Source organism: Anomaloglossus baeobatrachus, chromosome 10, assembly GCF_048569485.1.
Source record: "Anomaloglossus baeobatrachus isolate aAnoBae1 chromosome 10, aAnoBae1.hap1, whole genome shotgun sequence".
Classification (NCBI taxonomy): domain Eukaryota; kingdom Metazoa; phylum Chordata; class Amphibia; order Anura; family Aromobatidae; genus Anomaloglossus; species Anomaloglossus baeobatrachus.
Window position 1 is genome coordinate 171,229,106 of NC_134362.1, and position 27,500 is coordinate 171,256,605.

Genomic DNA, 27,500 nt, shown 5'->3' on the forward strand with positions numbered 1-27,500 from the left:
AAAGCCGGTGGCCAGCTTTTCAGAGCGATCAGCTAATCGCCTGGCGGCCGGCTTTTGAGAGCGATCAGCTAATCGCCTGGCGGCCGGCTTTTGAGAGCGATCAGCTGATCGCCTGGCGGCCGGCTTTTCAGAGCGATCAGCTGATCGCCTGGAGGCCGGCTTTTCAGAGCGATCACCTGGAGGCCGGCTTTTCAGAGCGATCAGCTGATCGGCCGGCTTTTCAGAGCGATCAGCTGATCGGCCGGCTTTTCAGAGCGATCAGCTGATCGGCCGGCTTTTCAGAGCGATCAGCTGATCGGCCGGCTTTTCAGAGCGATCAGCTGATCGGCCGGCTTTTCAGAGCGATCAGCTGATCGGCCGGCTTTTCAGAGCGATCAGCTGATCGGCCGGCTTTTCAGAGCGATCAGCTGATCGGCCGGCTTTTCAGAGCGATCAGCTGATCGGCCGGCTTTTCAGAGCGATCAGCTGATCGGCCGGCTTTTCAGAGCGATCAGCTGATCGGCCGGCTTTTCAGAGCGATCAGCTGATCGGCCGGCTTTTCAGAGCGATCAGCTGATCGGCCGGCTTTTCAGAGCGATCAGCTGATCGCTCTGAAAACCCGGCCGCCGGGCGATCATTTTAGTTTAAAACCTGCGTGTGGGGGGGGAGAGAGGAACTGATTTTACATGATTTCGTACGTTCTGCTGTACATGCTGAGCATGCTCAGTAAAAAGTGACGGATTCCTGCACCATAGACTTACATTATGCCTCCTGACTGATTCCAACGGAATCCTGCGGGGTGTGATTTTTGCCGTAACAAAAATCGTTACATGCTGCGTCCCTCCCACTCGCCTGTCAGTCAGTAAACTACTAATGCGCCGCGCGGCGGATGCAGCACAGGGTCATCAGTCACAATCTGCCGCTCATACAAGTCTATAGAAAACAATGGAATCCGCCAAACGGATTGCGTTATTTATCAGAGAGGCGGATTGTGACTGATCCTAAACAACGGAAATGCGAACATAGCTTTAAAGGGAAGATGCTGCGATTGTAATTTTCTACTAATAATTACTGATTATGGAATCAATTATTTTTAATACAAAATAAAATTCGTTGTTTATATATTTTTTATTTAATTGTATTTTTTCTGAAACACTGGGGGCTGCCATCTTGGATTTGCTGTGTGTAACTACAGTTACTCACCTCAGAAACAGCAGCGCCCCGTGCATAGGAGATAATAGTCGGGCTCCGATCCTATCTCCTGCACTGTGGTGCCCCTGCTGTGACCTGGACTCGCACCCTGGGCTGTCCTATCAAAGCAGAGGGAGGAGATCAGCACCATTTGTGTGGAGCCCACAGCGTATGCTGTGCACTCCACTTCTCCCCTGAGCATGGGGCCAACGGTGAGCGGTGATCTGCAGCCTGGACTTGTACTATAGATGCCACACTGCGATCACAACTCCCCCAGCATGTAACTCAACGGGGACCTCCGCTCCTGGCAGTTCCTCCTGTCAGCTTGGTGTCTCGACAGTTCCTCCTGTCAGTTGTGACAGGTGGAACTGCTAGGAATGGAGGTCCGAGTTGAGTTGCCTGTTGGGGGGGACATGATAGCAGCGTGACATCTATAATACAATACCAAGCTCAGGCTGCAGATCACTGCTGCTCCTCCCGCATGTACACATCCAGAACCTCCACTCCCGACAGGGGGAGCTGCTGGGATCAGGGGGGGCACAATGATATAGAGCCACTGTGATATGGGGGCACAGTAATGGTGCACAATAATATGGGGGCACAGTATATGTGGCACTGTATACAGTGGGGCCCAGTATACAGTGGGGCCCAGTATACAGTGGGGCCCAGTATACAGTGGGGCCCAGTATACAGTGGGGCCCAGTATACAGTGGGGCCCTGTATACAGTGGGGCCCAGTATACAGTGGGGCCCAGTATACAGTGGGGCCCAGTATACAGTGGGGCCCAGTATACAGTGGGGGCCCAGTATACAGTGGGGCCCTGTATACAGTGGGGCCCTGTATACAGTATATGGGGTACTGTATACAGTATATGGGGTACTGTATAAAGTGGTGCACCATGTCAGCGGTCCTCAGTGACTTTTTCCACAGTTCAGGATCACTTTGTAGTCACCAACAAAATGACTCCGCACTGTGATCATAAACTTCATTCTCCCTCATCCTTTTGGAAACACCCAGATTGGGAGGGGGAGGTGACATCACACAGGAGAGCAGATTACGCCCACTTTACTGCAGCTGTAATGTGAGCTAGTTCTACAGTAGGATTTCAGCAGTTGCTCCCCCTAGTGTTTAAGAGTGAAAAATATCAAACTTTTTAAATTATTTTTTATATTTTGCTCAATTAAAAACAAATTATATTTAAACATAACATTAATACTCTTTTCAGTTATTGTATTTTTTTTTTTTCATGGCACCTTCCCTTTTTAATGCTCCTGTAAAACGCTGCTCTTCACAGGAGTACTGTCACTCGCATCACTTTCTGCCTGCAATACTGTGGTATTGCAGTATACTGCAATATACTGGTGCACTGTGCCTCCATATATTACTGTGCACCCATATACTGAATCGCAGTATGTGGTGTGAGCGATCAAACTAGAACAGATTCAGGTCTCCTACGGGAACTATAAAAAAAAAAACTGTAAAAAAAAAAAATGTAAAAGTTAAAAATATAAACAAATGAAAAGAAAAATAAAGACTTAAAATTCCATTTGTGCTCAGCACACAACGAGCCCCCATACGGCTGCATACAGGTTATTGTTCCTCAAAAAAAGAAGTCCAAAAGTGTAGATGTTTGGGGGGATGACATGATGGAGCTTCAAAGTACAAGACGAAAAAGAAAACAAAATGGTAAAATAAAAAAACCGTTTACACAGGAAAGGCGACTGAAAAGGTAGCGGTAAGGCTAGGTTCACACTTCCATTAAATTGTATCAGTCACAATCCGCTGCTCTGGTAAACAACGGAATCCGTTTAGCGGATTCCGTTGTTCCCATAGACTTGTATGAGCGGCGGATTGTGACTGAGGATGCTGCGTTGCACCCTCCACCCGACTGATCAGTCGTGGAACGACTGACCGCTGGGCGGGAGGAACGCAGCATGTAACGTTTTTTGAGCAGTGCAATCCGTCGGATTTCGCTGCGCATGCTCTCTAGCTCCCTGCACACGTCACCAGCTTTGCTTGGTTAACCGATATTTACCCTGGTTACGGTGCAAGGAGCCAGCGCTAAGCGGTGTACGCCCGTAACCAAGGTAAATATCGGGTAACCAAGGTAAACATCGGGTGCTTTGCTTTACCTGATATTTAGTCTGGTTACGTGTGCAGGGAGGCAAACACTTCCCCGCTCGGCCCCGCCCCCTCCCGCACTCCGCACATGTACACACACACACACACACTCACAACACCCACTCACCTGTCCCCAGCCATGCAAACCGCAGCACTGCCACTGACATCCTCAGCGCCTGGCTCCACCCCCCGCTCGGCTCCGCCCCCTCCCACACTCCGCATGTGTACACTCACTCACACACACTCACACACACTCACACACACACACACTCACACTCTCACCTGTCCCCAGCCATGCAGACCGCAGCACTGCCACGGACATCCTCATCGCCTGGCTACGCCCCCCCCCGCTTGGCTCCGCCCCCTCCCGCACTCCGAATGTGTACACACACACACACACACATACGAATACACACACACTCACGCACGCACGCACAACACTCACTCACTCTCACCTGTCCCCAGCCATGCAGACCGCAGCAATGCCACTGACATCCTCAGCGCCTGGCTCCGCCCCCTCCCGCACACAACGGAGTCCGACAATGAAATTCTTTTTTGTCACCCGTTGTACAACGCATCAGTCACATGCGTCAAGCGACGCATGTGACTGATACAAAACAACGGAAATGTGAACTTAGCCTAAATGAATTCTGTATAAATGTGGACGTGGGGTGAATAAACCTGTTTCTTTGTCGCTCCATTGGGAGACCCAGACAATTGGGTGTATAGGCTATGCCTCCGGAGGCCGCACAAAGTATTACACTTAAAAGTGTTAAGCCCCTCCCCTTCTGCCTATACACCCCCCGTGCTCCCACGGGCTCCTCAGTTTTTTGCTTTGTGCGAAGGAGGTCAGACACGCACGCACAGCTCCACAGATTGGTCAGCAGCAGCTGCTGACTATATCGGATGGAAGAAAAGTGGGCCCATATAGGGTCCCCAGCATGCTCCCTTCTCACCCCACTCTTGTCGGCGGTGTAGTTAAGGTTGAGGTATCCATTGCGGGTACGGAGGCTGGAGCCCACATGCTGCTTTCCTTCCCCATCCCCCTCAGGGCTCTGGTGAAGTGGGATCCTATCGGTCTCCAGGCACTGAGACCGTGCTTCATCCACAACTCCTGGGAGACTGCTGGATAGGAGCCGGGTATCGTTCAGGGACATGGCCCTGCTACTTGGAGGTACTCTGTGTCCCCGTGGGGACCGCGCACAGCAACACTCCAGCATTGCTGGGTGTGCTAGTGCACCGGGGACCGCGGCGCTGACCGGGTTAATATGTGCCATTACACACTCAGCGTTGCTGAGTGTGTTTATGTATAGGGACTGCCGCACTAACCGCCGCTGCCAGGGAAACACTGCGGCGCGGCTGGGACTTGTAGTGCGCCGGGGACTTTCGCGCCGGCCGCGCTTTTACGGCGGCCGCGTTTATTACTAGAGTCCCCGGCTTTTTGCGGCCTAGTTTCCTTTCCTCCCGCCCACAGCCCTGACAGGCAGGGGAAGGGCGGGACGCTGCACAGAACGAGCAGCACTGAGGGCTGGAGCATGCTTTGCATACTCCACTCCCCTCACTGTGCACAGTGCAGGCACCAGTTCCCGCACTTTCTGGGTCACGCCCACGGCTCCCACCTCTCCTCAGGACGCCGGCAGCCATTCCTGTCAGCTCCTTGGACGCTACAGAGGGGGACAAAGTCTGGGAGACTCAGGCAGGGACTCTGGTGGCCTCACAACCGCTTTAGGCGGGTGGTAAGCAGCACCTGTGGTGCTAGCCCCATTGTGCAGTAGTGTAACATTATATGTTTATGGTATACATATTTTACACTGTATGGTGCACAGTTGATTTCTGGCTATATACCCTATTGTGTTACTCTGGGAAGATAATAGCATGGCGCCCACGAAAGGCAGGGGTGCCAAAACACAGGCTTATTATGCTGCCTGCGCCGCATGTATGACCCCGCTACCGGCAGGTTCCACTGACCCTCATTGTGTGCACTGTTCGGCCCCTGTGGCACTTACTCAGCTAGAGCCTCTGCTAAGGGGGGCCCAGGGGGAGCCACCTGCTGACACTGTTCAGGTGACGGGGACAGAGTTTGCAAAACTCTCTGAGACTATGGCTAAGATACTAGAAGCCTTGCAGTCCAGGCCGGTATCTCAGCACAGGGACTCTGTTGAATCTTTGTCCCCTGGCCCACCTCAGTTGGACCAACAATGTCCTCCTGGGGTGTCTCATGGATCCCAGGCTGAGGGTTCTGACACAGACCCCGGCCCCAGACCGACTAAGCGAGCTCGCTTGACAATTCCCTTGACATCCTCATATTGTTCAGGGTCTCAGCGGGGGGAATCTCTAGTTGATGATGCGGACACAGCTGATCAGGATTCTGATCCTGAGGCCGCTCTCAATCTTGATACTCCGGACGGGGACGCCATAGTGAACTACCTTATTGCGTCCATCAATCGTATGTTGGATATTTCTCCCTCAGCTCCTCCGGTGGAGGAGTCAGCTTCACAGCAGGAGAAATTCCGTTTCAGGTTTCCCAAGCGTACACCGAGTATGTTTCTGGACCACTCTGATTTCAGAGAGGCAGTCCAGAATCACCATGCTTGTCCAGATAGGCGTTTTTCTAAGCGCCTTAAGGATACACGTTATCCCTTTCCCCCTGACGTGGTCAAAAGTTGGGCTCAGTGTCCCAAAGTGGATCCTCCAATCTCCAGACTGGCAGCTAGATCCATACTTGCAGTGGAAGACGGGGCTTCACTCAAAGATGCCACTGACAGGCAGATGGAGCTCTGGTTGAAATCCATCTATGAAGCTATCGGCGCTTCTTTTGCCCCAGCATTCGCACCCGTATGGGCGCTGCAAGCTATCTCAGCAGGTCAAGCGCAAATCGACGCAGCCACACGCACGTCCGTGCCACAGGTGGCGTCCATAACCACACAGACTTCGGCATTTGCGTCTTACGCTATTAATGCTGTTCTGGACTCTGCGAGCCGTACGGCGGTTGCAGCCGCCAATTCGGTGGTACTCCGCAGGGCCTTGTGGTTACGGGAATGGAAGGCAGATTCTGTTTCCAAAAAGCGCTTAACCAGTTTGCCAATTTCTGCCAACCGATTGTTTGGCGAGCGTTTGGATGAAATCATCAAACAATCCAAGGGAAAGGATACATCCTTACCCCAGCCCAAACCGAAAATACCCCAACAGAGGAGGGGGCAGTCGAGTTTTCGGTCCTTTCGGGGCGCGGGCAGGTCCCAATTCTCCTCGTCCACAAGGCCTCAGAAAGATCAAAGGAACTCTGATGCATGGCGGTCTAAGTCACGTCCTAAAAAGGCCACCGGAGGTGCCGCTACCAAAGCGGCTTCCTCATGACTTTCGGCCTCCCCACTCCGCATCTTCGGTCGGTGGCAGGCTCTCCCGCTTTTGCGACACCTGGCTGCCACGGGTAAAAGACCGTTGGGTGAGAGACATTCTGTCTCACGGTTACAAGATAGAGTTCACCTCTCGTCCCCCGACTCGATTCTTCAGGTCATCCCCGCCTCCCGAGCGAGCCGAGGCTCTTCTGCAGGCGCTGGGCACTCTGAAGGCAGAAGGAGTGGTGGTCCCTGTTCCTATTCAGCAACAGGGTCACGGTTTTTACTCCAACTTGTTTGTGGTCCCAAAGAAGGACGGGTCTTTCCGTCCTGTCCTGGACCTGAAACTTCTCAACAAACACGTAAAGACCAGGCGGTTCCGGATGGAATCCCTCCGCTCCGTCATCGCCTCAATGTCCCAAGGAGATTTCCTTGCATCGATCGATATCAAGGATGCATATCTCCACGTACCGATTGCTCCAGAGCACCAGCGCTTCTTGCGCTTCGCCATAGAAAACGAACACCTGCAGTTCGTGGCACTGCCGTTCGGCCTGGCAACAGCCCCACGGGTTTTCACCAAGGTTATGGCTACTGTAGTAGCGGTCCTCCACTCTCAGGGTCACTCGGTGATCCCGTACTTGGACGATCTGTTGATCAAGGCACCCTCTCTAGAGGCATGCCAACACAGCCTCGACGCTACCCTGGAGACTCTCCAGAGTTTCGGGTGGATCATCAATTTTCCAAAGTCAAATCTGACACCGGCCCAATCGCTGACATATCTTGGCATGGAGTTTCATACCCTCTCAGCGATAGTGAAGCTTCCACTGATCAAGCAGCGGTCACTACAGACAGGGGTACAATCTCTCCTTCAAGGCCAGTCACACCCCTTGAGGCGCCTCATGCACTTCCTGGGGAAGATGGTGGCAGCAATGGAGGCAGTTCCGTTCGCGCAGTTTCACCTGCGTCCACTTCAATGGGACATCCTACGCAAATGGGACAGGAAGCCGACATCCCTCGACAGGAACGTCTCCCTCTCTCAGGCGACCAAAGCTTCCCTTCGGTGGTGGCTTCTTCCCACTTCATTATCGAAGGGGAAATCCTTCCTACCCCCATCCTGGAAGGTGGTCACGACGGACGCGAGTCTGTCAGGGTGGGGAGCGGTTTTTCTCCACCACAGGGCTCAGGGTACGTGGACCCAGCAAGAGTCCTCGCTTCAGATCAATGTTCTGGAAATACGGGCAGTGTATCTTGCCCTGAAGGCGTTCCAGCAGTGGCTGGAGGGCAAGCAGATCAGAATTCAGTCGGACAATTCCACAGCGGTGGCATACATCAATCACCAAGGCGGCACACGCAGTCGGCAAGCCTTCCAGGAAGTCCGGCGGATTTTGATGTGGGTGGAAGCCACGGCCTCCACCATCTCTGCAGTTCACATTCCAGGCGTGGAAAACTGGGAAGCAGACTATCTCAGTCGCCAGGGCATGGACGCAGGGGAATGGTCCCTTCACCCGGACGTGTTTCAGGAGATCTGTTGCCGCTGGGGGGTGCCGGACGTCGACCTCATGGCGTCCCGGCACAACAACAAGGTACCGGTGTTCATGGCACAGTCTCAAGATCCCAGAGCTCTGGCGGCAGACGCCTTAGTTCAGGATTGGTCGCAGTTTCAGCTCCCTTATGTGTTTCCTCCGCTGGCACTGTTGCCCAGAGTGTTACGCAGGATCAGGGCCGACTGCCGCCGCGTCATCCTCGTCGCTCCAGACTGGCCGAGGCGGTCGTGGTACCCGGATCTGTGGCATCTCACGGTCGGCCAACCGTGGGCACTACCAGACCGACCAGACTTGCTATCTCAAGGGCCGTTTTTCCATCTGAATTCTGCGGCCCTCAACCTGACTGTGTGGCCATTGAGTCCTGGATCCTAGCGTCTTCAGGGTTATCTCAAGACGTCATTGCCACTATGAGACAGGCTAGGAAACCAACGTCCGCCAAGATCTACCACAGGACGTGGAAAATTTTCCTGTCGTGGTGCTCTGCTCAGAGTTTTTCTCCCTGGCCTTTTGCCTTGCCCACTTTTCTGTCCTTCCTTCAATCTGGACTGGAAAAGGGTTTGTCGCTCGGCTCCCTTAAGGGACAAGTCTCAGCGCTCTCTGTGTTTTTCCAGAAGCGCCTAGCCAGACTTCCACAGGTACGCACGTTCCTGCAGGGGGTTTGTCATATCGTTCCTCCTTACAAGCGGCCGTTAGAACCCTGGGATCTGAACAGGGTGCTGCTGGTTCTTCAGAAACCACCATTCGAGCCAATGAGAGATATTTCTCTCTCACGCCTTTCGCAGAAAGTGGTTTTTCTAGTAGCAGTCACTTCACTTCGGAGAGTGTCTGAGCTAGCAGCGCTGTCATGCAAAGCCCCTTTCCTGGTTTTTCACCAGGACAAGGTGGTTCTGCGTCCGGTTCCGGAATTTCTCCCTAAGGTGGTATCCCCCTTTCATCTCAATCAGGATATCTCCTTACCTTCTTTTTGTCCTCATCCAGTTCACCAATGTGAAAAGGATTTGCACTTGTTGGATCTGGTGAGAGCACTCAGACTCTACATTTCTTGTACGGCGCCCCTGCGCCGCTCGGATGCACTCTTTGTCCTTGTCGCTGGCCAGCGTAAAGGGTCACAGGCTTCCAAATCAACCTTGGCTCGGTGGATCAAGGAGCCAATTCTCGAAGCCTACCGTTCGGCTGGGCTTCCGGTTCCCTCAGGGCTGAAGGCCCATTCTACCAGAGCCGTGGGCGCGTCCTGGGCTTTGAGGCACCAGGCTACGGCTCAGCAGGTGTGTCAGGCGGCTACCTGGTCGAGCCTGCACACTTTCACGAAACACTATCAGGTGCATATCTATGCTTCGGCGGATGCCAGCCTAGGTAGACGAGTCCTTCAGGCGGCGGTTGCCCACCTGTAGGAAGAGGCCGTTTTACGGCTCTCTTACAAGGTATTATTTTACCCACCCGGGGACTGCTTTTGGACGTCCCAATTGTCTGGGTCTCCCAATGGAGCGACAAAGAAGAAGGGAATTTTGTTTACTTACCGTAAATTCCTTTTCTTCTAGCTCCAATTGGGAGACCCAGCGCCCGCCCCTGTTTTTTTGTGTACACATGTTGTTCATGTTGAATGGTTTCAGTTCTCCGATATTCCTTCGGATTGAAGTTACTTTAAACCAGTTTTTAATTCTTTTTCCTCCTTCTTGCTTTTGCACCAAAACTGAGGAGCCCGTGGGAGCACGGGGGGTGTATAGGCAGAAGGGGAGGGGCTTAACACTTTTAAGTGTAATACTTTGTGCGGCCTCCGGAGGCATAGCCTATACACCCAATTGTCTGGGTCTCCCAATTGGAGCTAGAAGAAAAGGAATTTACGGTAAGTAAACAAAATTCCCTTCTTTCTCATAGGTCCCGGAAGCCATTGGCGAACGTGCGCTGTATGTGCCCACTATATGATAGAAATAAACAGCTATGGATCGAGCTGGCCCCTCTCAGCACACCGCGGATCAACCATGGGGTTCTGTCTGCAGGTAGGATATGAGCTCTGAATTTAGAGGGCACTATCAGATCAAATATTCATGGCATAGCTACTGGACGTGTGTGAAAAGTCTGATCTATGCAGGTTCCCTTCTGGAGGATCCTTCTCATTGCCAGAAATTTCCAAAAAATGTTCAGCACATATGCTGTATATAAGAGCGCAGACCGCACTGTAGAACATAAACATTTTATAATACTCACCGAGAAGGTCGTTCTGGTGCACAACAGTCGGATGGGTGTCTCCGTTCTCTGGGACGGGCGCCTCCACTTTCGGCCATCTTTGTCCTCCTCCTTCTGAAGCCGGCGTGCATAACGCATCCTACGTCATACACACAGGCCGGTATTGAGGTCCTGCGCAGGGCAGGTCAAAGTATTGTAGTGCGCCTGCACAGGACCTCAATGTCGGCGAGTGTGTAGGACGCGTCATGCACACCGGCTAAAGAAGGAGGAGAACAAAGATGGCCGAAAGAGGAGGCGCCGTACCTGACTGTTGTGCACCGGAGCGACATTCTAGGTGAGTATTATAAAGTGTTTTTATGTTCTACAGCATGAAATGCGCGCTTATATACAGGATGTTAGAATTCTGTATATAAGAGCCTAGTGGTGGTGGCTGCAGCATATAGGCCCCAAAACTGGTGACTGGTTCCCTTTAAGGCTAGTCACACAACGCTGAAATCACAGCTACACACTGCAACATAGAGTATAATGATGGCTTATATCAATCACACATGTTTCCAAATTTGTTGGATTTTTTTGCCACTAGTCACAAGACTCCTACGGTGCCCCCTCCTGGTGTGGGTGCCTTGTCATCAGCCGCAGTGCCCCCACCTTGGCTATGGGTGCCTTGTTATCATCCGCGGTGCCCCCCCCACTGGCTGTGGGTGCCGAGTTGTTGCCTGCGGTGCCCCCCCACTGGCTGTGGGTGCCGAGTTGTGGCCCGCGTTACCCCCCCCCACTGTCTGTGGGTGCCGAGTTTTTGCCCGCGGTGCCCCCTTCACTGGCTGTGGGTGCCGAGTCGTCGCCCGCGTTACAACCTCACTGGCTGTGGGTGCTGAGTCGTTGCCCGCGGTGCCCCCCCCCCCATTGGCTGTGGGTGCCGAGTCGTCGCCCGCGTTACCCCCCCACTGTGTGGGTGACGAGTTTTTGCCCGTGGTGCCCCCTTCACTGGCTGTGGGTGCCGAGTCGTCGCCCGCTTAACCCCCCCCCACTGGCTGTGGGTGCCGAGTTTTTGCCCGTGGTGCCCCCTTCACTGGCTGTGGGTGCCGAGTCGTCGCCCGCAATAGGTTCCTTCTTGACCTCTGTGATCCCTACACTTCTATAGTCTTCCATGTATAATTTGGTCTATCTCGTATACCCACAGAGGGCTTCCTATTTGTTCTCGGCGGTCAGAATGAAAACAGTGAGACGCTAAGTTCTGGGGAGCAATACGATCCTGATGCCAATTCCTGGAGCCCGTTATCACCGATGCTTCAGGTAACCTTGTTTTGTCAGTTGGCTATTGCTACATTTTTTTAAAACCATTATATCATGGCAACTGTTCAGGACTGTAGATCGGGGGGGTCTGCGTTCTGAGACCCGCCATTGATTTGCACAAACCGAAGAGCAGAAGTGGCCATGTAATGTGGAAGCAGAGCAGCGTAGGACGCAGTCTTCCCTGAGCACTTCTGCTGCTTTGTCCGATTATCGGTTGGGGCTCAGGACCTTAAATATGTTTTCACATGGTATAGTACCGATTTGGTACTGTTGACAATTAACATTTGTTACTCTTTTTAAAGTAAATCTTAGCTAAGACTTGCACAAATTTAAAGGGGTTGACTTTTACATTGATGACCCTTAGGACAGATGGTCAAAGTCTGATAAATGGGGGTTCGACACTCCCCCCCCCCCCACTGATCTTGAAGCCGGTGGGAGTGCTCATTTGTGGAGTTGCACAGGATGGCGCCATCATCAATTCAATAGCCAAGACCCATGCACTGCACATCCGCCCCCTATTGATTCAAATATGGGTAGATGTGCAGTACCCCTCCATGGCTATTATACAGACAATGCAGCCATGCTGTGCAACTCCACAAATGAGCACTCCCACCAGCTCCAAGATCAGTGGGGGTGTTGAACCCCCATTTATCAGATGTTGATGATCTATCGTAAGAACAGATCATCAATGTAAAAGTCTCAGACAACACTCTCCTGTCCCAAAAGTTATATCTAAAAAAAAAAAGATGCTTGGTGGGGTTTTGTTTTTTAATAGACTTTTAGACAAGAGTGACATTTTTGCAGCCCAAACAGATTACACTGTAACAAACCCTCAGCTGCTGAGTATGAAGACTTTATATCCTCTCTTTAGGGAAGGCACAGCTTTGGTGTGGTGGAAATTGATGGCGTCATCTATGTTCTGGGAGGAGAGGACGAGGATCACGAGATGATCTCTATGGAATCCTATGATATCTGTACAAAAACCTGGAGCAAGCAGCAGAACATGACCATGGTCCGAAAGGTATGCATCTGGTCAATTCAGTAACTAGTGTGTGTATATATATGTATATATATATATATATATATTTATAAATTAAAGATTACCGTATTTTTCGTTAGATAAGACTCACCCCAAATTTAGAGGAAAAAAAACATATGGTCCGTCTTCTAATCCGGTGGTGTCTTACTGGGGGGTTGCAGCGGAAATCACAGGAGACCGGGGCGGCCGTGCAGCAGGACAGTGTGGCAGTGGTGGAGCGCAGATCACAGGAGGCAGGGGTGGTTGTGGAGCTGGACGGTGTGGCAGTGGTGGAGTGGCGGTCACAGGAGGCAGGGGTAGTTGTGGAGCAGGGCGGTGTGGCAGCAGTAGTGGAGCCAGGGTGGTTGGTGGAGCGGGGGTCACAGGAGGCCGGGGTGGTTGGTGGAATTGGGCAGTGTGGCAGCAGTGGTGGAGTGGGGGGGTCACAGGAGGCAGGGCAGTGTGGCAGCAGTGGTGGAACGGGGTCACAGGAGGCAGGGGAGGTTGTGGAGCAGAGCGGTTTGGCAGCAGTGGTGGAGTGGGGGGGGTCACAGGACGCAGGGTCGGTTGTGGAGCAGGGCAGTGTGGCAGCAGTGGTGGAACGGGGTCACAGGAGGCAGGGGTGGTTGTGGAGCAGGGCGGTGTGGCAGCAGTGGTGGCGCGGGGGTCACAGGAGGCAGGGGTGGTTGTGCAGCAGGGCAGTGTGGCAGCAGTGGTGGAACGGGGTCACAGGAGGCAGGGGTGGTTGTGGAGCAGGGCAGTGTGGCAGCAGTGGTGGCGCGGGGGTCACAGGAGGCAGGGGTGGTTGTGGAGCAGGGCAGTGTGGCAGCAGTGGTGGCGCGGGGGTCACAGGAGGCAGGGGTGGTTGTGGAGCAGGGCAGTGTGGCAGCAGTGGTGGAACGGGGTCACAGGAGGCAGGGGTGGTTGTGCAGCAGGGTGGTGCGGCGGGAGTCACAGATGCTCGGCGGCGCTTTGAGGCAGAGAATACATCCAGGAACTGTGCATATTGTTTTCGGCTCAATGACGAGCCAAGATCTCATTTGCACACACACCACCTCCGGGTGCCATTTTCCTGAAGTCCGCTGCTGGTACATCAATGGGCCTGAGGCAGCACATGCGCAGATGAAATCTTGAGCTGAGAGCGCCATTATTTGAAGGCCGCACCGCCGACCTCTTCAGGATGGTCCCTGCCTCGCCGCACAAAGCAGCGCCACTCGCTGCACAGCAGCACAGCACCCGCAGCATTGCTGCTGCCACCTGCCACCATTCTCTACCACGCCCGGTAAGCTACATTCAGATTAGAAGATGCACCCCTCACTTTCCTCCCAAATTTTTGGGAAGAAAAGTGCGTATTATAACACGAACGATACGGTACGTAAAAGGATTTTAAAAATATATTTTTTTATTTTAATTTATCTTTTTTTATACTTTTTAAAGTCATCTTAAATTCATCAGGATCTGTAACTGTCTGCAGATCCGCTGCATCCTGGGTCCTGAGACTCCCACCGATCACTCAGTAGACCCCTGAACAGCGCTGCTCAGCAGACAGGAGCACATAACATAAAGTGGAGTACAGATTCAATAGAATTGATAGGCTACAAAGCCGATCTGCTCAGCAAAGCACCGTGTGGGGGTCTATTAACCTCTTCACGACACATGATGTACTGGGTATGTCATGGATCGTTTTAGGTTAAACCCTGCCGCGGGCAGTCGGCAGCGATCCCTGCACATGTCGGCTGATTTGAACAGCTGACATATGCAGCTATCAAGCACGAGTGAATCCGCGATCCACTCGTGCCTGTTAACCCCTTGCATCTCGCTGTCAATATGTGACAGTGAGTTGAAATAGCGCGCCGTTGTAAGCATTCACTCACCCCGTGCCATCGGAAGTCACGTGACGTGATCACGTGGATCCGATGGTAGCACAGGGTCATGCGATGACTAGTAGCTATGATAATAATAGCTATGTAGCTATCATGAGTCACTTCCTCTTACACCCTGCCGTTTGTAATAGGAGAGCAGTGTTTCTGTAGATCACAGCTGTGTAGCTGTGATCACCAGAAATGAATGCGCGATCAGACTGCTGATCCTTATAGTTCCCTAGGGGCACTAGTAAAATACAAAAAAAAAGTTTTTTTAAAAAAACCTAAAAGCTCAAATCACCCCCGTTCGCCCCATTGAAAATTAAAGGGTTAAAAAAAATATACACACATTTGGTTTCTTTGTCGCTCCATTGGGAGACCCAGACAATTGGGTGTATAGGCTATGTCTCCGGAGGCCGCACAAAGTATTACACTTAAAAGTGTTAAGCCCCTCCCCTTCTGCCTATACACCCCCCGTGCTCCCACGGGCTCCTCAGTTTTTTGCTTTGTGCGAAGGAGGTCAGACACGCACGCACAGCTCCACAGATTGGTCAGCAGCAGCTGCTGACCATGTCGGATGGAAGAAAAGTGGGCCCATATAGAGCCCCCAGCATGCTCCCTTCTCACCCCACTCTTGTCGGTGGTGTTGTAAGGTTGAGGTATCCATTGCGGGTACGGAGGCTGGAGCCCACATGCTGTTTTCCTTCCCCATCCCCCTCAGGGCTCTGGGTGAAGTGGGATCCTATCGGTCTCCAGGCACTGAGACCGTGCTTCATCCACAACTCCTGTGGAGCCTGCTGGATAGGAGCCGGGTATCGTTCAGGGACATGGCCCTGCTACTTGGAGGTACTCTGTATCCCTGTGGGGACAGCGCACAGCAACACTCCAGCTTTGCTGGGTGTGCTAGTGCACCGGGGACCACGGCGCTGACCGGGTTAATATGTGCCATTACACACTCAGCGTTGCTGAGTGTGTTTATGTATAGGGACTGCCGCACTGACCGCCGCGGCCATGGAAACACTGCGGCGCGGCTGGGACTTGTAGTGCGCCGGGGACTTTCACGCCGGCCGCGCTTTTACGGCGGCCGCGTTTATTACTAGAGTCCCCGGCTTTTTGCGGCCTAGTTTCCTTGCCTCCCGCCCACAGCCCTGACAGGCAGGGGAAGGGCGGGACGCTGCACAGAACGAGCAGCACTGAGGGTTGGAGCATGCTTTGCATACTCCACCCCTCTCACTGTGCACAGTGCGGGCACCAGTTCCCGCTCTTTCTTTGTCACGCCCACGGCTCCCTCCTCTCCTCAGGACGCCGGCAGCCATTCCTGTCAGCTCCTCGGACGCTGCAGAGGGGGACAAAGTCTGGGAGACCCAGGCAGGGACTCTGGTGGCCTCACAACCGCTTTAGGCGGGTGGTAAGCAGCACCTGTGGTGCTAGCCCCATTGTGCAGTAGTGTAACATTATATGTTTATGGTATATATGTTTTACACCGTATAGTGCACAGTTGATTTCTGGCTATATACCCTATTGTGTTACTCAGGGAAGATAATAGCATGGCGCCCATGAAAGGCAGGGGTGCCAAAACACAGGCTTATTATGTTGCCTGCGCCGCATGTACGACCCCGCTACCGGCAGGTTCCACTGACCCTCATTGTGTGCACTGTTCGGCCCCTGTGGCACTTACTCAGCCGGAGCCTCTGCTAAGAGGGGCCCAGGGGGAGCCACCTGCTAACACTGTTCAGGTGACGGGGACGGAGTTTGCAAAACTCTCTGAGACTATGGCTAAGATACTAGAAGCCTTGCAGTCCAGGCCGGTATCTCAGCACAGGGACTCTGTTGAATCTTTGTTCCCTGGCCCACCTCAGCTGGACCAACAATGTCCTCCCGGGGTATCTCATGGATCCCAGGCTGAGGGTTCTGACACAGACCCCAGCCCCAGACCGACTAAGCGAGCTCGCTTAGATTTTCCCTCGACATCATCATATTGTGCAGGGTCTCAGAGGGGGGAATCTCTGGTTGATGATGCGGAGACAGCTGATCAGGATTCTGATCCTGAGGCCGCTCTCAATCTTGATACTCCGGACGGGGACGCCATAGTGAACGACCTTATTGCGTCCATCAATCGTATGTTGGATATTTCTCCTTCAGCTCCTCCGGTGGAGGAGTCAGCTTCTCAGCAGGAGAAATTCCGTTTCAGGTTTCCCAAGCGTACACCGAGTATGTTTCTGGACCACTCTGATTTCAGAGAGGCAGTCCAGAATCACCATGCTTGTCCAGATAAGCGTTTTTCTAAGCGCCTTAAGGATACACGTTATCCTTTTCCCCCTGACGTGGTCAAAAGTTGGGCTCAGTGTCCCAAAGTGGATCCTCCAATCTCCAGACTGGCAGCTAGATCCATACTTGCAGTGGAAGATGGGGCCTCGCTCAAAGATGCCACTGACAGGCAGATGGAACCCTGGTTGAAATCCATCTATGAAGCTATCGGCGCTTCTTTTTCCCCAGCGTTCGCAACCGTATGGGCGCTACAAGCTATCTCAGCAGGTCAAGCGCAAATTGACGCAGCCACACGCACGTCCGCGCCACAGGTGGCGTCCATAACCACTCAGACGTCGGCATTTGCGTCTTACGCTATTAATGCTGTCCTGGACTCTGCGAGCCGTACGGCGGTTGCAGCCGCCAATTCGGTGGTACTCCGCAGGGCCTTGTGGCTACGGGAATGGAAGGCAGATTCTGTTTCCAAAAAGCGCTTAACCAGTTTGCCAATTTCTGCCAACCGATTGTTTGGCGAGCGTTTGGATGAAATCGTCAAACAATCCAAGGGAAAGGATACATCCTTACCCCAGCCCAAACCGAACATACCCCAACAGAGGAAGGGGCAGTCGAGGTTTCGGTCCTTTCGGGGCGCGGGCAGGTCCCAGTTCTCCTCGTCCAAAAGGCCTCAGAAAGATCAAAGGAACTCTGACGCATGGCGGTCTAAGTCACGTCCTAAAAAGGCCACCGGAGGTGCCGCTACCAAAGCGGCTTCCTCATGACTTTCGGCCTCCCCACTCCGCATCTTCGGTCGGTGGCAGGCTCTCCCGCTTTTGCGACGCCTGGCTGCCACGGGTAAAAGACCGTTGGGTGAGAGACATTCTGTCTCACGGTTACAAGATAGAGTTCACCTCTCGTCCCCCGACTCGATTCTTCAGGTCATCCCCGCCTCCCGAGCGAGCCGAGGCTCTTCTGCAGGCGCTGGGCACTCTGAAGGCAGAAGGAGTGGTGGTCCCTGTTCCTCTTCAGCAACAGGGCCACGGTTTTTACTCCAACTTGTTTGTGGTCCCAAAGAAGGACGGGTCTTTCCGTCCTGTCCTGGACCTGAAACTTCTCAACAAACACGTAACGACCAGGCGGTTCCGGATGGAATCCCTCCGCTCCGTCATCGCCTCAATGTCCCAAGGAGATTTCCTTGCATCGATCGATATCAAAGATGCTTATCTCCACGTACCGATTGCTCCAGAGCACCAGCGCTTCTTGCGCTTCGCCATAGAAAACGAACACCTGCAGTTCGTGGCACTGCCGTTCGGCCTGGCAACAGCCCCACGGGTTTTCACCAAGGTTATGGCTACTGTAGTAGCGGTCCTCCACTCTCAGGGTCACTCGGTGATCCCTTACTTGGACGATCTCCTGATCAAGGCACCCTCTCAAGAGGCATGCCAACACAGCCTCGACGCTACCCTGGAGACTCTCCAGAGTTTCGGGTGGATCATCAATTTTCCAAAGTCAAATCTGACACCGGCCCAATCGCTCACATACCTTGGCATGGAGTTTCATACCCTCTCAGCGATAGTGAAGCTTCCGCTGATCAAACAGCGGTCACTACAGACAGGGGTACAATCTCTCCTTCAAGGCCAGTCACACCCCTTGAGGCGCCTCATGCACTTCCTGGGGAAGATGGTGGCAGCAATGGAGGCAGTTCCTTTCGCGCAGTTTCACCTGCGTCCTCTTCAATGGGACATCCTACGCAAATGGGACAGGAAGCAGACGTCCCTTGACAGGAACGTCTCCCTCTCTCAGGCGACCAAAGCTTCCCTTCGGTGGTGGCTTCTTCCCACTTCATTATCGAAGGGGAAATCCTTCCTACCCCCATCCTGGGAGGTGGTCACGACGGACGCGAGTCTGTCAGGGTGGGGAGCGGTTTTTATCCACCACAGGGCTCAGGGTACGTGGACCCAGCAAGAGTCCTCGCTTCAGATCAATGTTCTGGAAATACGGGCAGTGTATCTTGCCCTGAAAGCGTTCCAGCAGTGGCTGGAAGGCAAGCAGATCAGAATTCAGTCGGACAATTCCACAGCGGTGGCATACATCAACCACCAAGGCGGCACACGCAGTCGGCAAGCCTTCCAGGAAGTCCGGTGGATTTTGATGTGGGTGGAAGCCACGGCCTCCACCATCTCTGCAGTTCACATTCCAGGTGTGGAAAACTGGGAAGCAGATTATCTCAGTCGCCAGGGCATGGACGCAGGGGAATGGTCCCTTCACCCGGACGTGTTTCAGGAGATCTGTTGCCGCTGGGGGGTGACGGACGTCGACCTCATGGCGTCCCGGCACAACAACAAGGTACCGGTGTTCATGGCACGGTCTCAAGATCCCAGAGCTCTGGCGGCAGACGCCTTAGTTCAGGATTGGTCGCAGTTTCAGCTCCCTTATGTGTTTCCTCCGCTGGCACTGTTGCCCAGAGTGTTACGCAAGATCAGGGCCGACTGCCGCCGCGTCATCCTCGTCGCTCCAGACTGGCCGAGGCGGTCGTGGTACCCGGATCTGTGGCATCTCACGGTCGGCCAACCGTGGGCACTACCAGACCGACCAGACTTGCTATCTCAAGGGCCGTTTTTCCATCTGAATTCTGCGGCCCTCAACCTGACTGTGTGGCCATTGAGTCCTGGATCCTAGCGTCTTCAGGGTTATCTCAAGACGTCATTGCCACTATGAGACAGGCTAGGAAACCAACGTCCGCCAAGATCTACCACAGGACGTGGAAAATTTTCCTGTCGTGGTGCTCTGCTCAGGGTTTTTCTCCCTGGCCTTTTGCCTTGCCCACTTTTCTGTCCTTCCTTCAATCTGGACTGGAAAAGGGTTTGTCGCTCGGCTCCCTTAAGGGACAAGTCTCAGCGCTCTCTGTGTTTTTCCAGAAGCGCCTAGCCAGACTTCCACAGGTACGCACGTTCCTGCAGGGGGTTTGTCACATCGTTCCTCCTTACAAGCGGCCGTTAGAACCCTGGGATCTGAACAGGGTGCTGCTGGTTCTTCAGAAACCACCATTCGAGCCAATGAGAGATATTTCTCTCTCACGCCTTTCGCAGAAAGTGGTTTTTCTAGTAGCAGTCACTTCACTTCGGAGAGTGTCTGAGCTAGCAGCGCTGTCATGCAAAGCCCCTTTCCTGGTTTTTCACCAGGACAAGGTGGTTCTGCGTCCGGTTCCGGAATTTCTCCCTAAGGTGGTATCCCCCTTTCATCTCAATCAGGATATCTCCTTACCTTCTTTTTGTCCTCATCCAGTTCACCAATGTGAAAAGGATTTGCACTTGTTAGATCTGGTGAGAGCACTCAGACTCTACATTTCTCGTACGGCGCCCCTGCGCCGCTCGGATGCACTCTTTGTCCTTGTCGCTGGCCAGCGTAAAGGGTCACAGGCTTCCAAATCAACCCTGGCTCGGTGGATCAAGGAGCCAATTCTCGAAGCTTACCGTTCTGCTGGGCTTCCGGTTCCCTCAGGGCTGAAGGCCCATTCTACCAGAGCCGTGGGCGCGTCCTGGGCTTTGAGGCACCAGGCTACGGCTCAGCAGGTGTGTCAGGCGGCTACCTGGTCGAGCCTGCACACTTTCACGAAACACTATCAGGTGCATACCTATGCTTCGGCGGATGCCAGCCTATGTAGACGAGTCCTTCAGGCGGCGGTTGCCCACCTGTAGGAAGAGGCCGTTTTACGGCTCTCTTACGAGGTATTATTTTACCCACCCAGGGACTGCTTTTGGACGTCCCAATTGTCTGGGTCTCCCAATGGAGCGACAAAGAAGAAGGGAATTTTGTTTACTTACCGTAAATTCCTTTTCTTCTAGCTCCAATTGGGAGACCCAGCGCCCGCCCCTGTTTTTTTGTGTACACATGTTGTTCATGTTGAATGGTTTCAGTTCTCCGATATTCCTTCGGATTGAAGTTACTTTAAACCAGTTTATAATTCTTTTTCCTCCTTCTTGCTTTTGCACCAAAACTGAGGAGCCCGTGGGAGCACGGGGGGTGTATAGGCAGAAGGGGAGGGGCTTAACACTTTTAAGTGTAATACTTTGTGCGGCCTCCGGAGGCATAGCCTATACACCCAATTGTCTGGGTCTCCCAATTGGAGCTAGAAGAAAAGGAATTTACGGTAAGTAAACAAAATTCCCTTCATTGCTGTGTTCAGAACCGCCCGATCTATCAAAATATAAAATTAATTAACCTGATCTGTAAAAGGCATAGTGGTAAAAAAGTTCCAAATGACAAAATTAAGTTTTGGTTGCTGCATATTTTGCGCAAGATTTAATAACAGGTGATCAAACCGTACCATCTGCGAAAAAATGGTACAGTCAAACACATCAGCTCAAGACACAAAAATAAGTCCTCACCGAGCCATAGATCCCGAAAAATGAAAATGCTCGTGGAAAATGGCACGAAAAGTGCGCCCCTTTTTTTGGACAAAATTGTGAATTTTTTTAACCCCTTAGATAAAAGTAAACCTATACATGTTTGGTGTCTACGAACTCGCACCGACCTGAGGCATCACACCCACACATCAGTTTTACTATGTAGTGAACTCTGTAAATAAAGTATCCCAAAAACAATCGCACTTTTTTTTTTGCAATTTTTCCGCACGTTTTCCAGTACACAATATGATAAAACGTATGGTGTCATTCAAAAGTACAACTCACCCCGCAAAAAATAAGCCCTTACATGGCAAAATTGATTGAAAAATTAAAAAGTTACGGCTTTCTAAAGAAGGGAAGTGGGAAAAAAAATCCAGAAAAAACCCCCCAGAAAATCGCCCTGGGGGTGAAGGGATTAAAGCAGGTCCATGCAAAAAAAACTGTAGAAAAAGCTTCATATGAACATAGGCCAGAGAGCTAAGCTTGTATAGGTGCCTGTGGCATCTATCCTCTATAGACTTTCACGTATTTCCTTTTTCTTTGTCGCTCCTAATTGGGAGACCCAGACAATTGGGTGTATAGGTACTGCCTCCGGAGGCCACACAAAGTATTACACTTAAAAGTGTAAGTCCCCTCCCCTTCTGGCTATACACCCCCCCCCGTGGGATCACGGGCTCCTCAGTTTTATGCTTTGTGCGAAGGAGGTCAGACATGCACGCATAGCTCCACTGTTTAGTCAGCAGCAGCTGCTGACTATGTCGGATGGAAGAAAAGAGGGCCCATACGGGGGCCCCCAGCATGCTCCCTTCTCACCCCACTTGCGGTCGGCGGTGTTTGTTAAGGTTGAGGTACCCATTGCGGGTACGGAGGCTGGAGCCCACATGCTGATTCCTTCCCCATCCCCATTAGGGCTCTGGGTGAAGTGGGACTTGACCGGTCTCCGGGCACTGAGACCGTGCTCCATCCACAGCCCCTGGAGGATCTGCTGGATACGGAGCGGAGTTTCCTCAGGGACAGGACCCTGCTTCATTAAGGTACTCCGTGTCCCCGTGCTTACCGCACGCACACTGCAGCATTGCTGGGTGTGTTAGTGCGCCGGGGTAAACAGCGCTGCTGCGCTTGTGCCGTTACTCACTACAGCTCTGCTGAGTGAGGAGACTTAGTACGATCGGCCGATCCGGCCGCTGGGGTCAGTGTTTACTGCGTCGCGGCTGGGATTTGTGGTGCGCCGGGGACTTCCGCGCTGGCCGTGCATATATGACGGCCGCGCTAGATTACTACAGTCCCCGGCTTTTGCGGCCTAGTTCGTATCGTTCCCGCCCCCAGACCTGCCAGTCAGGAGGAGGGCGGGACGCTGTACAGACCAGCAGCGCTAAGAGCTGGAGTCTGTTTTACATACTCCAGCCCTCACACTAGGCACAGTGGGACGCAGTTTCCCGCACTTTTGTTTGTGGCACGCCCACAGTCCGCCCCTCTTCACAGGACGCCGGCAGCCATTCCTGCCTGCACGCTGAGCTGCAGAGGGGAGGCTGGGAGACCCAGACAAGGGATTCTACGACCTCACACCCGCTTTTCAGCGGGCGGTAAGCAGCCCTCAAGGGCTCTCCCCCACTTGTGCCATAGTGTACTTTGTATTTTGTGCTGGCAATACTTTGCACTGTACAGTCGCTGGTGATTTTCTGCTATATACCCTCCTTAGATTTCTCAAGGAGACAACAGCATGTCGTCCGCAAAAAGCAAAAGTGCCAAGGCACGGACTTTATATGCTGCCTGTACCGCATGTGGGGCTGCTCTACCGGCAGGTTCCACTGACCCCCATTGTGTGCAGTGCTCGGCCCCTGTGGCAATTGCTCAGCCGGGGCCTCTGCTAGAGGTGACCCAGGGAGAACCACCTGTGAATGCTGTCCAGGTGACAGGGACGGAGTTTGCAGCTTTTGCTGACAGATTGTCTATGACTATGTCTAAAATTCTTGAAACATTGCAGTCTAGACCAGTAACTCAGACCATGGGCACTGTTGGTTCATTGCCCCCTGGTCCCCCTCAGCTGGAACACTTCCTAGCTCCGGGGGTGTCACATGCACCCCAGGGTGACGGCTCTGACTCGGACGACAGTCCCAGACAACCTAAGCGGGCTCGCTATGAGCGACCCTCAACTTCATCACACTGGTCAGGGTCCCAGCGGGACGACTCTCTGTGTGATGAGGCGGATGTAACTGATCAGGATTCTGATACTGGGGCCGCTCTCAATCTGGATACCCCGGATGGTGACGCCATAGTGAATGATCTTATAGCGTCCATCAATAAGATGTTAGATATTTCTCCACAAGCTCCTCCTGCGGAGGAGGCAGCTTCACAGCAGGAGAAATTCCATTTCAGGTATCCCAAGCGTAAATTGAGCACTTTTCTGGACCACTCTGACTTTGGAGACGCAATCCAGAAACACCACGCTTATCCAGATAAGCGTTTCTCCAAACGGCTTAAAGATACGCGCTATCCTTTTCCCCCTGACGTGGTCAAGGGCTGGACACAGTGTCCCAAGGTGGACCCTCCAATCTCCAGGCTAGCAGCCAGATCTCTAGTTGCAGTGGAAGATGGGGCGGCACTTAAAGATGCCACTGACAGACAGATGGAGCTCTGGTTAAAATCCATCTATGAAGCTATTGGAGCGTTGTTGGCACCAGCATTCGCAGCCGTATGGGCACTCCAAGCTATTTCAGCTGGCCTTACACAGGTCGACACGGTCACACGTACATCTGCTCCGCAGGTGGCACCATTGACCTCTCAAATGTCTGCATTCACGTCTTACGCGATTAATGCTGTCCTAGACTCTACGAGCCGTACGGCGGTGGCGTCAGCCAACTCCGTGGTTTTACGCAGAGCCCTGTGGTTGAGAGAATGGAAGGCAGATTCTTCTTCCAAGAAGTGCTTAACCAGTTTGCCTTTTTCTCGTGACCGATTGTTTGGTGAGCGTTTGGATGAAATCATTAAACACTCCAAGGGTAAGGATTCAGCCTTACCGCAACCCAGACAAAACAAACCCCAACAGATGATCCCGTATTTAGACGATCTACTTATCAAGGCACCCTCTCAAGAGGCATGCCAACACAGCCTGAACGTGGCACTGAAGACTCTCCAGAGTTTCGGGTGGATCATCAACTTTTCAAAGTCAAATCTAACCCCGACCCAATCACTAATATATCTTGGCATGGAGTTTCATACTCTCTCAGCGATAGTGAAACTTCCACTGGACAAACAGTGCTCGCTACAGACAGGGGTGCAATCTCTCCTGCAGGGCCAGTCGCACCCCTTGAGGCGCCTCATGCACTTCCTAGGGAAGATGGTAGCAGCAATGGAAGCAGTTCCTTTTGCGCAGTTTCATCTGCGTCCATTACAATGGGACATTCTCCGCCAATGGGACGGGAAGTCGACGTCCCTCGACAGGGAGGTCTCCCTCTCTCAGGCAGCCAAGGAATCTCTCCGGTGGTGGCTTCTTCCCACCTCATTGTCCAAAGGAAAGTCGTTCCTACCCCCATCTTGGGCGGTGGTCACGACAGATGCGAGTCTATCAGGGTGGGGAGCAGTGTTTCTCCACCACAGGGCTCAAGGTACGTGGACTCGGAAAGAGTCCACCCTTCAGATCAATGTTCTGGAAATCAGAGCAGTCTATCTTGCCCTACAAGCCTTCCAACAGTGGCTGGAAGGCAAGCAGATCCGAATTCAGTCGGACAACTCCACAGCGGTGGCATACATCAACCACCAAGGGGGAACACGCAGTCGGCAAGCCTTCCAGGAAGTCCGGCGGATTCTGACGTGGGTGGAAGACACGGCATCCACCATATCCGCAGTCCACATCCCAGGCGTAGAAAACTGGGAAGCAGACTTTCTCAGTCGCCAGGGCATGGACGCAGGGGAATGGTCCCTTCACCCGGACGTGTTTCAGGAGATCTGTCGCCGCTGGGGGATGCCGGACGTCGACCTGATGGCGTCACGGCACAACAACAAAGTCCCGGTTTTCATGGCACGGTCTCACGATCACCGAGCTCTAGCGGCAGACGCCTTAGTTCAAGATTGGTCGCAGTTCCGGCTGCCGTATGTGTTTCCACCTCTGGCATTGTTGCCCAGAGTGCTCCGCAAAATCAGGTCCGACTGCCGCCGCGCCATTCTCGTCGCTCCAGACTGGCCAAGGAGGTCGTGGTACCCGGATCTGTGGCACCTCACGGTAGGCCATCCGTGGGCACTACCAGACCGTCCAGACTTGCTGTCTCAAGGGCCGTTTTTCCATCTGAATTCTGCGGCCCTGAACCTGACTGTGTGGCCATTGAGTCCTGGATCCTAGCGGCCTCAGGTTTATCTCATGAAGTGGTTGCCACCATGAGACAGGCTAGGAAGCCATCCTCCGCCAAGATCTACCACAGGACGTGGAGGATATTCCTATCTTGGTGCTCTGCTCAGGGAGTTTCTCCCTGGCCTTTTGCATTGCCTACTTTTCTTTCCTTCCTGCAGTCTGGGTTGGAAAAAGGTTTGTCGCTTGGCTCCCTTAAAGGTCAAGTCTCCGCGCTATCCGTATTTTTTCAGAAACGCCTGGCGCGACTTCCTCAGGTACGCACGTTCCTGCAAGGGGTTTGTCATATCGTCCCCCCTTACAAGCGGCCGTTGGAGCCCTGGGACCTGAACAAGGTTCTAATTGCTCTCCAAAAGCCGCCTTTCGAGCCTATGAAGGAGGTTTCCCTTTCTCGTCTTTCACAGAAAGTGGCCTTTCTAGTGGCGGTCACGTCTCTTCGGAGAGTGTCCGAGATGGCGGCGTTATCATGCAGATCTCCATTCCTGGTGTTTCACCAGGACAAGGTAGTTCTGCGTCCAATTCCAGAATTTCTTCCCAAGGTGGTATCGTCCTTTCATCTCAATCAAGATATCACTTTACCGTCTTTGTGTCCGCATCCAGTTCACCAATTTGAAAAGGGTTTGCATTTATTGGATCTGGTGAGAGCACTCAGGATCTACATTTCCCGCACGGCGTCTCTGCGCCGCTCGGATGCACTCTTTGTCCTTGTCGCTGGTCAGCGTAAAGGGTCGCAAGCTTCCAAATCCACCCTTGCGCGGTGGATCAAGGAACCAATTCTTCACACCTACCGTTCGGCTGGGCTTCCGATTCCATCAGGGCTGAAGGCCCATTCTACCAGAGCCGTTGGTGCGTCCTGGGCATTACGGCACCAGGCTACGGCTCAGCAGGTGTGCCAGGCGGCTACCTGGTCGAGTCTGCACACTTTTACCAAGCATTATCAGGTGCATACCTACGCTTCGGCGGATGCCGGCCTAGGTAGACAAGTCCTTCAGGCGGCGGTGGCTCACCTGTAGGAAAGGGCTGTTTGACGGCCCTATCACGAGGTATTCTTTTACCCACCCAGGGACTGCTTTTGGACGTCCCAATTGTCTGGGTCTCCCAATTAGGAGCGACAAAGAAGAAGGGAATTTTGTTTACTTACCGTAAATTCCTTTTCTTCTAGCTCCAATTGGGAGACCCAGCACCCGCCCTGTTTTCTTAGGAAGTTTTTTTTTTTTTCAGGGTGCACATGTTGTTCATGTTGAACAGTTCAGTTCTCCGAGGCTGTTTCTCGGGTTGAATTTGTATTTAAAACAGTTATTGGCTTTCCTCCTTCTTGCTTTTGCACTAAAACTGAGGAGCCCGTGATCCCACGGGGGGGTGTATAGCCAGAAGGGGAGGGGCCTTACACTTTTAAGTGTAATACTTTGTGTGGCCTCCGGAGGCAGTAGCTATACACCCAATTGTCTGGGTCTCCCAATTGGAGCTAGAAGAAAAGGAATTTACGGTAAGTAAACAAAATTCCCTTCTTTTACTGCACTTTACCATACTTTATTATTCCATAATTTTCTTTTTATTTTCGTTATGTATATGTAGGCTTAAACTGACCAGTCGGAGACTAAACGGACTTCAGTCTGGCCTAAATTTGGCAATAGAGCCCTATTTTAACATATTTTCACCAGGGATGTTCTCTGGCATTCATGGTAAACTAAACTAGTGATGTCTCAGAAGATGGCCCTGAAAAGAGCCTTGAAGTTCTTCCGTAATTCACACGACGTCCCATGATAGTCCTGGCTCTGCTGCATCCCAATCTGGAGAGATCGAAAACCTGTCCGATCTCTCCAGGCTTCAGGAAACACTGACAAGGGGAACCCAGGTGGCAGCAGTGACGTCACTTAGTTCACCGGAGGTCACATCCGGGTTCAAATGGCATGACCTCTGGTGACCTGAAGCGCTCTGGCTTAACTTGCGTGACCTTGCCCCGCATCCCGCCAGCCCTTTT

The 27,500-nt window shown here is 52.8% G+C and overlaps 1 protein-coding gene across 1 annotated transcript in view; it reads left to right on the plus strand.

The window, feature by feature from the left end:
- Window positions 1-27,500, plus strand: part of GAN (gigaxonin) — a 97,921-nt gene that overhangs the window by 27,213 nt on the left and 43,208 nt on the right. Inside the window, exons 4-6 of the mRNA XM_075325431.1 lie at window positions 10,046-10,167; window positions 11,535-11,647; window positions 12,519-12,668. Of these exons, the coding sequence (XP_075181546.1) occupies window positions 10,046-10,167; window positions 11,535-11,647; window positions 12,519-12,668 (385 nt within the window). The remainder of the gene's footprint in view (window positions 1-10,045; window positions 10,168-11,534; window positions 11,648-12,518; window positions 12,669-27,500) is intronic.